The 15,041-nt window shown below is 36.1% G+C and overlaps 2 protein-coding genes across 2 annotated transcripts; one reads left to right on the top strand and one right to left on the bottom strand.

The window, feature by feature from the left end:
- The first annotated feature begins 1,763 nt into the window (after nucleotides 1–1,763).
- On the top strand, nucleotides 1,764–4,551 carry LOC111368078 (protein ALTERED XYLOGLUCAN 4-like). Its single transcript, XM_022989267.1, has 3 exons — nucleotides 1,764–2,414; nucleotides 2,492–2,775; nucleotides 3,759–4,551. The coding sequence occupies exons 1-3, from the start codon at nucleotides 2,201–2,203 to the stop codon at nucleotides 4,512–4,514; spliced, it is 1,254 nt and encodes a 417-aa protein (XP_022845035.1). The 5' UTR covers nucleotides 1,764–2,200; the 3' UTR covers nucleotides 4,515–4,551.
- Nucleotides 4,552–7,426: 2,875 nt separating this feature from the next.
- On the bottom strand, nucleotides 7,427–15,035 carry LOC111368077 (DNA repair protein UVH3-like). Its single transcript, XM_022989266.1, has 8 exons — nucleotides 13,885–15,035; nucleotides 11,531–11,725; nucleotides 11,160–11,245; nucleotides 10,775–11,039; nucleotides 10,519–10,655; nucleotides 9,785–9,869; nucleotides 8,538–9,005; nucleotides 7,427–8,197 (listed from the first exon to the last, which is right to left on the bottom strand). The coding sequence occupies exons 1-8, from the start codon at nucleotides 14,848–14,850 to the stop codon at nucleotides 7,550–7,552; spliced, it is 2,850 nt and encodes a 949-aa protein (XP_022845034.1). The 5' UTR covers nucleotides 14,851–15,035; the 3' UTR covers nucleotides 7,427–7,549.
- Nucleotides 15,036–15,041: the final 6 nt, after the last annotated feature.

The raw sequence follows: 15,041 nt of genomic DNA, 5'->3' as shown, positions 1-15,041 counted from the left end.
TTTTCTATTTTTGGTAATTTTTCATATTTTGTTAGTTTTTTATTCTTTTTCATATTTTGAGGATTATGCTCGATTTTTGCACGATTTTTACCTAGTTTTTAGGTTTAGTATAAATAGGAGTTTTCATTCAATTGTAAGACACTATGGACATATTTGATATTGAATTAAAGTAAGGCGTATTGTCTTCTCTTCATCGTTCTTCATTGAACAATTTCGAACTTATCAAGTGTTAACTTGTGGCGTTCAAACAACTAGATTTAATTCTTCGATTACGTGATCAAGGGGTCTTTCAAGCGTTGTTCTTGTTGGATTTTTTGGTTCGACTTTCTTTTGGGATTAATCCTAAACTCTTGGATTAATTTGGTTTTCTTGGGTTCGTCAATTTCGCTGTGGGTTTTGTAGTCAACATTGCTAAGGGGTTCGAATCAAAACTTGTTTGGTTGACAAAAATTTTGAAAACGCCATTGTCTCTCTCTCCCCCATACCGCCACTTCCTATCCCTCTCTCTCAGTACTGCCACCTCCAAATTCTCGGCCACCATGGCCACTGGATCGTAGCACCAACTTCAAGCCCACAATGTCATCTACAAACCTGACCCAATAGCTAGCCCTAACTCCGGCCAAATAGGTCAGAATTTCTACTCAAAAGAGGCCAGTCGATAGTGAAAAGAACAGATGAAAACTCCCATTCCGGCGACGATTTATGCATGAATTGATGAAATTGAAGTGTTACCCATGGTTGTAGGGACATGATTAATACTCGACTAATGCTAGAAACTGATTCAATGTCTCCAAAAACACGAATCGAAGCAAAAAAAAAAATCTCGTTCGCGACTACCGATTTTGATTGATTCACATCAGAACGAATTGGTGCATTATTGGTTGATGTTAGGACATGATATTGATCGCCTAGATGAGGGCTATCGGTTGTTGGTGGTGCGCGACAGTGGGAGTCGTCGGAGGTGGATATTCCGGCAGAAAAGGGATCTATGATTTTTTATTTTTGGGTTGGATTTTCTATTACTTTCGGTTGATTTGTGGCTATTGGTTTGTTGGAGATTATAGAGTGGAATGAGGCGAGGCTGATGGTTGTTGTCTCCGATGGTTTCGTCGCACTAAAGTCTTGATTTGATAGCCGGAATGGGGTGTAATAGCAGAGAGTGGAGAGAGAACGACGATTTCTTTTGTTTGAACAGTGATTTTTGAAAATGCCGTGTTTTAATTGTTTTCCATATTTTGGCACTTTTGAACAGAAAACACCCAAAACGAAAAAAAGTCGTTTTGGGTTTTCTTTGTTAAATTTTCTCCTGTTTTCAAAAATGCATTTTCGAAAATAGCTTACCAAACGAGTTTTTTGTTTTTTAGAAAATGGAAAATGGCTCGAAAACGGCAAAGGGAACGCACCCTTACTTTTTGTTTATCTTATTTTGCAAATATAAAAATTATCTACTTCAAAAGAATATAAATTAAATGAAAAAGTGATGCTTCTTTTTACTATCTCTTCTAGTTAGGGATGTCAACGAACCGAAACTCGAGGCTTGAATAAAATGTGCGAGCTTTTGAACAACTCGAGCCAGTGAGCTAAATTGCCGTCCCTACTTCTAGTTCACAATGGATTCCCTGTATTTGTATTCAAGAACCCAATTAAGCAACTCATACAAATCACAAATATATTATTAAAAAAATGAATAAAATACAAAAAGTAAACCCCAAATGCACAAATGTCCACATTATTGATGTTACATCGATATTGATATGTAAACTTTGGAATAGTTATAGGCATAAAACTACAAATTAGTCATTGTATTTAGTTTTCATAAAGGAAAAAGGTGAATATATGAAATAATTCTATGATTAATAGATCAGGCCATGTTTGGTGGCGATAAAATGGCAGCTGTCCGCCTTGGTGGCTGGTGGTGACAGCCGGTGAGATGAGCTGGGAACCAAACCTGAAGCTGTACAATAATTGGAAACCAAATTATTTTATATGAAACGAAAAAAGTCATGTTTATGTGGAAAACCCTAAAGTTTACTATAGAAGTAGATCTACCTAATTTCTAGACTATGTACTGGCAAGGATTGCTGAAGTTGACTAATAATTTGCAGCTCAATAAGCACATGAGGGAGCATTGAGTAAAGATAATTAATGCCACAACCATGTTCTTCTTCATTTGATCTCTCTCTCTCTCTCTCTCTCTCTCATGGCCTCGGCATCACACAGTAGAAATTCCATCTTCAAGAAGGAGAGATTACAGAATCTGTTTTACGCAGCTCCAGTGTTGTTCTATACTGTATTTTTAACAATACTATTCAGTTTTTACGTTCTTTGCTATCCAAGAAGTACCATCAACTACACAGCTAATATTATTCAAGTATACAATCAAACCACCATCTTTATTCAGCCTTATAAAAATGGTAAGTGAAACTGAAAATCCGTTGATTTTTCTTTGATTGATGAATTTGTTTTGAAGAGTTTTTGTATGTTTATGCAGATAGCAGAAGCTGTAACTTGTTTAAGGGTCAGTGGATTTTAGACGAGAGAGGTTCTTTGTATACGAATTTTAGCTGTACGACAATTCCTTACAAAAGAAACTGTTTTCTTAATGGAAGGGAGGATAGAGATTTTTTGCACTGGAGATGGAAACCAGATCAATGTGAACTTCCTCGTTTCAGCCCGAAAACTTTTCTTAGTACGGTTCGAGGGAAGACAATGGCTTTCGTGGGTGATTCAGTAGCCCGGAATCAGATGGAATCCCTTTTGTGCCTCCTGTCTACGGTTAGTCCCTGAAAACCCATCTTCATCAGCATGAATATAGAATAAATTTGGAATTTTGGATGAAGGCGTGGGATTGTTAGTAAAGCCGTAATTTATCCTGAGTCAAAGCGAAACCTGAGAACCCGATTCAGGCCCAAACGCAGGGACCCGTGCAGGTTAGGCGTTAAGAACAAGCGTTCTAAAAGGTCTTTCTAGATTCAAGATTCGGAGGAAACACATTCCCGTCCGTGTCTGGGCGGAAAAATAGATAGTCAACACTTAGGATGCCTTTAGATGGAAATAAGGCACGCGCATTTTTTTGTTAAAAAGTTGAAAAATATGAAGTTCTTATAAACTTCTAAGTTATGCATTATTCTATTTATTTATTAGCAATATTTAAAATTTGAAAAAAAAAAAAGAAAAAAAAAAGGTCTTATTACATCTCAACTCGTAGAATTCGAGATTTAACTTTCATACCTTACACCTTTTAGAACCGTGCTGTGAAGTAAGTGACCTACAAGGGCCAACACAAAAATTTTGAATGAGAAAATGAAGTTAAAGACAATAACACATTTGGCACATGCCCCGTAGGCCTGGTCACCTCAGGATGGCCCAGGGATTAGCACATTGTTATGTTTACTTTGACCGACGCCAATTCATTAGCCCATAGTATTAATTCTAACATGATGATTAAATTAAGAACCAACTGTAATAGATTGATAAAACTGTCATCCTATTAAGAAAAAGAAAGCAAGAAAGCAAGAGCTAATTATTATTATTATTATTATTATTATTATTATTATTATTATTATTATTATTATTATTTCTTTTTTTTTTTTAAATACTATCATGACATAGTCACATTCTTCAACATAGCATAATTCCCAACACTAAGCTCGTTAATAAATTACAGCACTCGAAGTTTGAGATTCTTTGAACTTAAAGGAATATCGATGAAACGAACAATATGAATTTGACATGTTAATATTTTATTGCAATTACAGGTAGAAACTCCAAAAGAAGTATACAAGGATACTGAAGATCAATTTAGGGCATGGGAATTTTCGAAGCATAACTTCACCCTGATGGCTTTCTGGTCTCAGTTCCTAGTCATTGCAACTGAGAGAGTAGTAAACGGTTCAACCACTGGAGGTTTTGATTTGCAACTCGACAAGGTTGATCAAAATTGGTCTGAGAAACTAGATCTCATGGATTATGTAATTTTCTCGGACGCCCACTGGTTCCTCAGGCAGAATTATTTATACGAGAGCGACAATCTTATAGGCTGTGTATACTGCCAGGCACCAAACGTGACAGATCTTGGGCCAAGTTTCGCCATTAAAAGAGCCTTCCAAACTGCATTTAAGCAAATTAATGAGTGCAAGAACTGTAAAAAAATATTTACAGTTTTGAGGACATTTTCACCTTCTCATTTTGAGAATGGCACGTGGAACACGGGAGGTGGGTGCAACAGAACTCGACCTATAACGAAAGAAGAAGTTGTTGGGAGGGATTCGGATTGGGAATTCAAGAAAATTCAAGTGGAACAAATCGAAATGGCAAGAAAATTAGGAGATTATAGAGGGAACCGGTTTGAAATTCTTGATATTACAGAAATTATGGTGATTAGACCAGATGGGCACCCGGGATTATACTGGGGGAACCAATGGATGAAAGGTTACAGTGACTGCATCCATTGGTGCCTGCCTGGCCCCATTGATACATGGAATGAATTTTTGTTGGAGATGATCCAGAGATAAATTTTTTCCATAATGAGAAATTCAAATTTGTATTTTAGTTTAAATGCTCTCTTTTTTTTTTTTTTTTTAAACATATCTTCTTTTTGCTAGAAACTCCAATATTTTCTTGAGACGTTGCTCTATTAAAACCTTTGATGCAAAAATGTTAAGTAGGACTAGTCGCACAATGAACAAAATTTTAACACATTTTCTTCTCAAATACTGTATAATATTATTTAATCTTCCCTACAAAACATGCTTTGCAGTTAAAGCTTTCAAAATTTAACTTCAAATTTTGGAAAGAAATGTATCGTTCAGATTGTCAATACCATTTTAAGGGTGGCAATGGTCGGCTCGTCCCAGGCCTTGCAATAAATAGGGCCAGGCTTGTCCCTATTTTCAAAAGTTGGACCGCCATGTTCTTCTTCTTTAACAACCTACATGACTTTTTAACCCTGACCCCATCCCACCCAAGACAGGCTCAGTGGCACCTCAATCTAACATAGAACATATCAAATTCTTTCCAAGACTATTCTACTTCCTCTTCCTAGTCAAATCTCCAAAAAGTTACCAAAGATATTGATATGTAAACTTTTGAATAGTAAAAGGGCATAAAACTACTTATAACAAATGTTCAACAGTGAATCCCATTTTTTAAAATTCATTTTTAATCATACATTTTATTGAACTCACAATTTTTATCAATTTTTTAATCACATTTCATCACTTTTATCAAAATCTAATAAAACTACGTTTTTTTAACAAAACCAAATAGGGGCTAGCTAAATCCGGAGAGTTAGTATGTGTTTATAAATTAGGCCATTTTTTTGGCAAGAATATCACGGCAGACCAGCATGGTTTGGTGGAGCTAGCAAACCAAAGCCAAGGCTATATAGCAACTGAAAGGGAAATTGGAAAGAAAACTCCATGGCATCAGTATCACCCTGCAGAAATCAAATGTTGATGAACGAGAGATTACTCGATATGTGTAATGTAGCTTCACCTTCACTATTGTTCTTTTTAACCGTTCATCTCACTTTCTGCCTTCTTTACCACCCCAGAACCAATACTGTTGGATATGAGTGAAATAATGATCCACCGACTTCTTGTTTGAAGAGTTTACAAATGTCTTTCCGGGTAACAGAAGTTGCAACTTGTTTAATGGTCGGTGGATTCTTCATATACAAATTGTTTTAGTTGTACCTCAAAGCACTGCCTCAATTTGACAATAGTTCATATCGCACTTTTGTGTTTCTTATATGCATAAGTTGGAAATAGTCATTGTCCAACCAATTAAAAGAATAGTTTCTTTATTCATTTTTTTATTTGTTTGTACAATTTAAATTGTTCTATAATAAATTTTGAAAATTATTTATGTTGTATTATATGAGCTTATGTTGCATTTTACTTTTTTTCAATAGTTTATTTTGGTTTACATCTCGCCTTCTCAATATTCGATTAGTCTTTTCAAAAGTACTTTTTATGAAATAAACCTAATGTTTTACAAGAAAAGTGAAAAGATCCTCAAGGGAAGTCCAATTTTTCTTTGATTGAACTACTAATAAATGGTGACAAGATATAACATTTCAACAAGAAGTTTGTATATTTTTCTTCTTCTTGACGCGAAAAAACTTCAAATCAAACCAACTAGGAAGACAACATTTGCAACACTCTCAAAACTCACAATCACAAACAAAACCAGTACTTCTTAAACGGTTAAACCCAAAAAGAATTTTTTTTTTCCATTTTATTTTATATCTTATTTTAGCATTATCTTATTCCTTATTTCAATTGCTTTTACCCAAAAATGAAATTTGTTTATCTTCCTCAGGAATCTAATCTGCAGGAACATGCAAATCAACACAACCTTACAAGGAAGCCTGTTAATAAATTGATCAACCCCATCTAAACATGGTATAAATATTACATATTATGAAAGAAATAGGTGGATAAATATTACATATTAACTTTGAGATTTGGATGGTTGGAAAATTATATTTATTGAAGCGATTAGGTTAGGTGGGGTGGGAAAATCACGACTTTAAAAAATTGTGGAAGTGAGAATTGACAGTTGAATTAGTATGGGAGGGGAAAAAAAAGTCAAAATAGCAACCTATTTAAAGTGCTCTCCTTCTGCCCATTGGGGGCAGGAGAACAATCCTGATAAAAATCAATTGTGCTACACGTACATCAACGCCCCTCACACAAAGGGGCTCACGCTTTGTTTTTTATGAGCGTGAACTCCTCCCTCATGTGAAAGGCGTGTACACCGACATACAAATAGCAAAATTTTATAAATATCCCATAATTCCGACGGTCAAAGTTCAAAACCAAATTCAAATCATTCCGAATAGTTTATTAAACTTCTATTCTAGCAAGCAAAAGTCGTACAAATAGAACAATTCTTCGTTCCCTCCTAGCTACATACAATTATTAAATTGTACTTGTTTTCAATTTAGCCGAACTCGTATGCATCATCGAGCACTTCATAAATTTAGAAATTAATTCGAGGCAAAGGTGTTTGTGCCGATCTGAAAATTGCATGGGGGTACAAATCCACAACGGAAAATAATATGAGGAAACAAAAAGAAACCTTAAGAGGTTAACCAGGACAAAGGTAGTCGACTCGCGGGTGCGCGATTGCTGATGTCGGACCGCTGTAAGCCTATTCCTTTATACCCGACAAATTGAGCCATAAACCTGAAAATTTCTGCACATTAATTCAATTTCCATCGAAATCATTTGCAGACTGCATGCAAATCAACTGCTCCCCCAAAAAGCGCAAGGACGAAAAATGTAGCCAGGAGATCGGCAGTAAATGGAGGGAGGAGTGTTTTTCTATGGAATAAGTAAAAATAATTACAATAAAATAATTACAAAGGATCATATGGCAACTAAAATAAACTAAAAATGCATTAAATAAAATAAAAGCATTTACAGAAATTCGGCATATTATATTTTTTCCTTAATTATCCATGCAATGTAAAATCTTCAAAAATGCTGCTGAAAACTAATGCAGCAATTGCCGTAAGAGATGAACTACAGCTGCCAACTTCTCAGAAAAATGTACTATTTGGAGTTTTCCTCTTTTTTCTTCTCAAATTTGGCATTGCTCGAAGAGGTCTCAAGGGACCATTCCTAGTCTCGTCCTCCTCAGTATCATTGAGAAAAGTTGATGCCTTGGAACAATCACTTCGTATTGCAGCATTCGTATTCGGCTCAGTATTAGAAGCACCAATACCCCTTCCACACTCGACTCCATCCGACGTTCTTGTTGGGGTAGAAATTGACACGTCAATCTGAGGATTTTCTAGCACATCATCTGACATATCGAAGGGATCAGAGTTTACAGAGATCGTTGCTCTCATAGGGCTCGATGCAGGCTCAACACCCTCCATTTCTTCACCTTCCTCGTCCAAACAAAATCCACCGCCAAATTTCAAATGTTCATTCGAAGACGTCTCAATGGAAGGACCATCTGTTTGACTGGCATTTATTTTATCCATACAATTTTCATGCTCCATCTCATCCACACAAAATCCACCTCCATCTTCAAGATCTTCATTCACGTTGCTCTTGATCGTACCAATATCTGCTTTAGCTACTGAATCTTCATCACATTTTTCACCCTCCTGACCTTCTATGTCAGGATCATGAAATTCATCAGAAACAGTGTAATTCACTACCTTCCGAGGGCGTTCTGACTGAAAAAAAAAAAAAAAAAAAAAAGAATTAATGTAAAATATAAATAGATGATAATCGTGAAAACGATTAAAGTAAAAAGTACAAAAACATTTATACACGCAGCATGAGGTCATGAGTAATTTCTATGGATTATTCCTTTCCTTATTTTCCAATGTGACTTTTTTTGTTCCTTTTTATTGGGGGTTTGGCCCCCTTCCTCAAGGTAACAATGACAAGCACAGAAACCGAACACAAGAACAAAAGTGTTTCAGTTCAAATTCAAGTTAATTACCCAATCAAGTCTATGCTATAGGCGCACATCTATTTTACAGAGATGCAGATGTACAAAAGTGAACTTACCCTTCGAACTTGATGAGAGACTTCTGATTTCTCGAACTGCAATTCTTGCTCCTCACTAACATTTTGATCATCAGAGCTAGTTTCAATGTCTCGAGAACAAGAATTCTTTTTCCTCCTCCCTCTCCCATTTTGTCGTCCTCGTCCATATGATTCTTTACTGGTCTTACTCTTTTCCTTTGTTTGTCTTCCTTTTGATTGCTTACCAGTTATTTTCTCTATGTTGTCGATCTGATTCCCAGTATCAACTTTCTCTAGTCCAGTTGAACCTTCTCCCGATATGTTTGCCTCTTCATCAGTGGTGTTCACTTTTCTTTTCTTTCCACTTCTAGATTTTTGCTGCATTGTGTCATCCATCAACCCTGAATATTTATTCCCTGCTATTCCTTGGACAGCTTTTTTAATCCTCCTACTTCGAATCTTAGCAAATCTTTCATTGAATGTGTAAAAGGCTTCCAAGCGCAGTTGTGTCTACATCAAACCAATAAATGATTGTGTTGATGACAATTATCTTGCTCTTTAACTATAATTACATTTTTTTTTAGCGAAAAAGTTGAAAAAGACAGAAGAAACAGTATGCAGAAAGAAGATAAATGGGTAAAACAGAAGTATCAACATTCAGAACATAAATTTGGTTGAAGTCAAAATAAAGCAGAGCCATCGCCTCAGGTCTGTAATGCAGAAGAAGATCGTATTTAACTTAGAGTCAAGCTACTTGCTTATTTTCTTCAAATGTTTGAAAAGAATATTCTTGACATCCTGACTAGGAATTAGCAATAAAATAAAATAACAGAATCCAACTTCGATGGAGATCGCAAAATTAGTGCTTGCTGAGATAAGCTTTTAAGTGCTTATAAACAGTGAGTCCCAAAGTTAAAAAGTAGGTTCCCAAGGAATGTGTGGTTAAAAATCATGTGTGACTAGCTTATAAGCACTTAAAACCTATGCCAAACATAAACTTATGCTGATTTATGAGCTGAAATCCCACCAAGTCCTCGTTAGTAAGTAGATGATGAAATAAAAAAGCAAGGGTTAAGTTCCAGGGTAGCAGTAGCACTGTCCTTTCACTCCGGGTAAACGTACACATCTATTCCAGAGGAAGAAAAAACAAGCAATGAAATGAACTAGGAACATGGCAGGTATTGTTCATCGATGTAGTTTTTCCCCACTGTCTGCAATTCTTTGTACGAATGCATCTCTCTTTGTATCTCTTCTGGGGGAAGGGAGGGTAAAAAGATGGAGAAAACTACCTCATGCTTGTTATACTCCTTTAGAACTGGTAACAGCAACTCATCTGCTTTTGAAGCTCCCCAACCAAACTTCTCCAAACATAATCTACATGCAAACAAATCTCATCATGTTCTATTAAAGGCTGAGAAAGGCAGGTAATTTAATTTGCATTTAAAGGGCAAAAGATCTTCTGGAAACAGGCAATTGACGCAACCCAATGCGGCTGACCCAGCTTACATGAACAAAATGCCTTGCACACCCCTTGCTACCACTTAGAAACAGCATCCAACCATAAGTCATGAAAATGCCTGTGTTTTTAAATTTTTTAAAGGTATCCAACCCTGAGGTGAAAACTACTTATATATCTCTCATATAAATGGAAAGGTACGCTTCAGAGGCGGAGTTCAGAATACCAATACCAATGAGTTTTCTCTATTGCAGAGCAATTTAACAAATGATTTTATCTTTCGACATACCATCGTTCTATGATATTTTTGTTAAGAAAATTGAGCTCTAGACAATAAGATGTTACTGCAATTATAAAGGATCGCTAATAGGAGCAAATGTTGTGGCAGGAGCAGTTTCTATGGCTAAATTAGGATGTGGAATATATGCAAAATGAAATGTATAGACATGTAATTTACTATATAATCAAGCTACATTAGAGTCAAACCATGAGAACATCGAAATAACACTTCAATGCTGACCAGTACCACTTAATACCTCACAAGTAAACCAATCTCAACAAACTTACTTGCGAAGAACAAAAAGATCAGGCTTTCCCCATGAGAAAGGTTCTGTTGACTTGTCTACTTGCGGAGATGCGTATGCTGAAATAACAGCATCACTTGGGAAGGAAGAAGGAATATGCCAGTTTTTGCTCACATTTCTCTACAGAAAGAGAGGTCGATGATTTCCAACGTGACAAATAAATAAATAAATAATATTGGAAATCATGCCAGCATAATGAAGTAGCATCTGTATGGAAAAGTAAGGAGAAAAGGTGTTACATGCTTATCCATGAAAATCTGTTTTATCTTTCGAGTTCCATCCACAGATTGTGGACCATTTTGATCAGAAGTAGAAATTTCTTCTCCATTACTGCTTGAGTCGCCATCTTTAGACCCTTTATTGTTTAAATGGCTCCCTTCTTTCCCTTCAAATTTTCCTAGAATGGTTGGATCAGGTGATTCAATCCACTCCCGAAATTCATGAAGGCCGTCTTTCTCCGGAAACGCATTTACAACCTCAATTGCATTAACAATGCCAATGCCACTGTACCATTCAAAGAATCACACAAAATGGGTTCTCACTTTAAATACTGATGAAGAGGTCTCAAGAACAGAAGTAAAAAGTATTCAAGGGGGACATGGAGACACACAGATTGATATTTACCTCACACCTTCAGTATAATCACTCCCAAGAAGCAGGGCCATATGGATAAGTTTTTCTCTATCCAACCCAAGCTCATTCTCAATGTCCTGGAAAACAACATGAATAGCGTCAAGCCCTCAAATAATGAAAGAAAGAAATGATCAATATTACTTAAAGAAATAACTGGAACTCCATTCATATTTTAATTAAAGTTAAACATGCTACAAAAACTAAAGGAAAACTATAAAAAAAACATATCATCCTCATTCCAATAAATTTCCTTTGATCAACTATAAATTCATTATAAGCTAGATTCAAACAAATTGGTATAAGATTTTACTACAACTGGAATCTCAGTATAGCGAAGCTCAGTAGTCATGCAGGTTCCATACCTTCATAAAATACGTCTCCACATATTTACGATCATCAAAGATGTTTTTGTACACACTTCTTGCACCAAATAGTAACACATCAGAGTCATCAGTAACCACACCATCAACAAGGTTGGCAAGTTCCATATATGCACATTGAGCTTCAGCTTCCATTGGAGCAATAATATATGGTAAACCAAACATCTGAAGCAGCTCCTAAAAATTAATAACAGAATTGACATTGTTAATCACCAGTTCACACTAGACTAACATATATGGCAAAAATAGGAATAATTATGAAATCTGGGAATAAAATTGCCTCAACAGAATAGAGAACACATGTACGAGAGAGAGTAACAAAACTACTTAAAAGATAATCAAAACATAATAAACTTTCAGGGAAGTATATTAGTAGGCTATGATGCTCAGACTCAGGTATGGATATCGGGTACGAATACGTATCTAAATGTTGGATCTTTTATTTTCTAAAATGTAGGATATGAAGACATAGCTAAAAAGAATTTAAATTTCGAACATGCGTACTTGGGTATACCATTCAAACTTCAATTTTTTTACTAATTCAAGATATCATTTTGAATAGACCAAAATCAATTGTTCTCAAAGAAGGAGATAGTATTGAATAAGGAGTTAAAAAGAATAAAATAAAATTTTGAGGTTTAGCTTTCAATAATGGGAAGTTAATTATTAAATGTTATATAAAATAGAAAATGAAGGACTTGATTGCAATTTGAATTTAATGGAACACTAAATAGCATTATATGGAACTCATTTTCATTTTATACAAATAAAACCCTAAATCACCATTACAGAGAAGGAAAGAAAGGAAAAGAAAACGGAAAGAAGATGGGAAAATCTGGCGCCGTCGCCTTTCTCCACCCTTTCAGAGACAGCGCTAGGTTTATAGAGAATAGAAACGGAAAGAAAAGAAAAGGAAAAAGAAAAAGAAGGAAGCAAAAAATTGCAAAGTATCCGGTTGAAATTTGGAGGATCCGACATATATCACATATTCATACCCATACCCATACTCATATCACGTCCAACACGGACACTCCGGTCATTTCGAAGAATCCAAGCATCAGAGTTAGTAGGTATCCTAAGATCTCAAGTGACCTGCCCAACCATCTTAATGTGCCAAGTTGACCACGAAACCAAGGAACCAAATCGGACACAAAAATCAGTTATGACAACCAATAGCGATACAGGTTTTGCACACATCTCCACCCACCATGCAACCCATCCATAGTCACATGGAAACCTCAAGGCCATATGTATTTTCAGTCTCTGCTCCCAAATCCTTGCTTTTGTCCTGTTTTCAATTCTTTGAATTCACAATCAGATCAATGTTCCAGAGGCAAATATTATCTTGACGTGTTATAAGATTCAGCACTCCTAACAAAAAAGATTAAACTGATAAACCCAAGAGAAAGTAGGCTAGTGATGAAGTAAGGAAGTTGAAAACTACAAATAAAACCTCAAAACCATGTTGTGACCAGAATACTCCCAGAGACGATAAGTTATAGGGAATGAAGCATATGAGTTTGTGCATTTGCCTAATTACCATAATATATGTTATTTTTGTGAATGCGACGGTGGGACAAAAAGACAAATAATTACCAGTAACATCCCCCCATGAATAAATATAGAAGTGATGATGTGTACAAAAATGATTCATACACTAGACACCATTAATAATGGGGACAATCACAAAGTAACGTTCTGTTTTCATAAATACGTGACCCAAAGTATAACTATGGGCTTGGTTGAATAATAAAGAAACTATGACATGCACAAAAATCCATGATTAATTCCATAACCAACTCAGCATATTGAAACATATCTGTGACAAGAAAAATTTAATAGGTTGATGAATGTGTTGTCTTGATTAATTATAAAGATAAGTGTATTGAATAGTTGAATCCAAATGCAACCTTACTTTCCTAGTTGTAAGGAGACCAAGAAGAAAAGAAAATAATACTTCTTAGACTCTAATGAACCCAAAAAAAGGGACGTGTAACTCACAGGTCTGTCAAAAGAAACCAGAGGGAATTATGATACAGACACACGAGAACTTTGGGACAACAGGCAGATCTTCATTGTGGCATTATTTTCACAACCTTCTATGCTAATCAACTACGTCATTATCTTAAAAGAAAGAATTCCCTTAGCTTTTCTAGAACAAACTCTCAGATCCAACTACATGACCCTTCACCCATTTCTCTTTGCTCATGCCTTCTCTCACTAGTCCTAATGAATTTTATCCGTTACAATGAGCTGAAGTTACTTTAATAGGGTATTCATCAGTGTCATAGCAAAAATTCAATCAAAAATGTAGTACCTGGCTTTTGGAAGCATACCTGGCATTCAGCAAACATTTCGCTGCTCACAGATTCTGCATTTCTCTCAAGTTTCCGTTGCTCACTTCCTAGTTCTTCACGCTCCTTACCTAAAACCATCAGTTCATCCTCCAAACGTGCCTTTGCAACTTCATGCTCCTCCTCATCCTTGTATGTAAAAGCAAAATTGCTTTTAGTTTCTTCCTTTTCCACTGAAAAGTCACCATAGACCAAATTTCGTGCAGCATCTCCGTCAGTTGTCAAATCCTTAGCAGAAAGCTTTCCATGATCTGTTGAACCACAATTTTCATCCATTGTTGTTTGAAACACACCATGTTGAGCATCAGAATAACAAAATTCAGGCAATTTATCGGGCAGTAAATTATCAAAGGACGAAGTAACAGCAGCACTACTACTGCTACTACGACTACTATGTGCAACACCTCTGCTACAGATATCCAATAGCTCATTCACCATTTGCTTCTCATCATCTTTGTTACAAGTAGTTAACTGTTTGTCGTTCTTGCACATCTTCTCTTCAAGTGAAGCATCTGATCCCACAGGTATTTCTCCAGGCAAAGCTTGTGTAAAAAAGTTTGTCTCTAGGTTGCTTTCACGAGGGTCAACTTCCTTTGAAGAATTGGTCCCTGAGATATTCATTACAACAGGTGGTCCAGGTGGCTGTAGGATACCATCTGAGGGCGCTTCCACCTCTGGTTTGTTCTTATTTTCATGAACAGGTTCCCAGTCAATGTCCTTGCCTACCATTTGTCTGGCTCTTCTAGATTCCTGATCTTCGCAAGGTTCATTAATAATTCTGGAATCCACCATATCCTCAAGACTTCGTCTAATTGCTTCCTGAAATTCAGCTTCTTCTTCCAAAGAACCTTTGGTGAAAGTTTTCTCACTTTTATCTGGACATGATGAAGCCTTCTCAGGAATATCTAGAGATCCTTCCTCCCACTCCACTTCATCCTCATCGCCCATGCCACCTTCAATCTGCGATGGCTCATTTACCACTTTAAAGTCATTGATAACAATATTACATCTATCTTTGTTTACTCCTACACCTATCTGATAATCTGAGGTAGAATACAAAGGTAGAATACATCTATCTTCCAAAGAACCTTTGGTGAAAGTTTTCTCACTTTTATCTGGACATGATGAAGCCTTCTCAG

The sequence above is a fragment of the Olea europaea genome, chromosome 18, assembly GCF_002742605.1.
Source record: "Olea europaea var. sylvestris chromosome 18, O_europaea_v1, whole genome shotgun sequence".
In the NCBI taxonomy this organism is placed as follows: domain Eukaryota; kingdom Viridiplantae; phylum Streptophyta; class Magnoliopsida; order Lamiales; family Oleaceae; genus Olea; species Olea europaea.
The sequence above is the reverse complement of the archived record's forward strand: the minus strand, read 5'-3'. Positions and strand labels throughout refer to the sequence as shown.

Coding starts and splice junctions, on each gene's coding strand:
- LOC111368078 (XM_022989267.1), top strand. CDS start 2,201: ATGGCCTCGGCATCACACAGTAGAAATTCCATCTTCAAGAAGGAGAGA. Junction 2,415..2,491: donor TATTCAGCCTTATAAAAATG/GTAAGTGAAACT, acceptor ATGTTTATGCAG/ATAGCAGAAGCTGTAACTTG. Junction 2,776..3,758: donor TTTTGTGCCTCCTGTCTACG/GTTAGTCCCTGA, acceptor TTGCAATTACAG/GTAGAAACTCCAAAAGAAGT.
- LOC111368077 (XM_022989266.1), bottom strand. CDS start 14,850: ATGGGCGATGAGGATGAAGTGGAGTGGGAGGAAGGATCTCTAGATATT. Junction 11,246..11,530: donor TGGAGACGTATTTTATGAAG/GTATGGAACCTG, acceptor GTTGTTTTCCAG/GACATTGAGAATGAGCTTGG. Junction 11,040..11,159: donor GATTATACTGAAGGTGTGAG/GTAAATATCAAT, acceptor TGAATGGTACAG/TGGCATTGGCATTGTTAATG.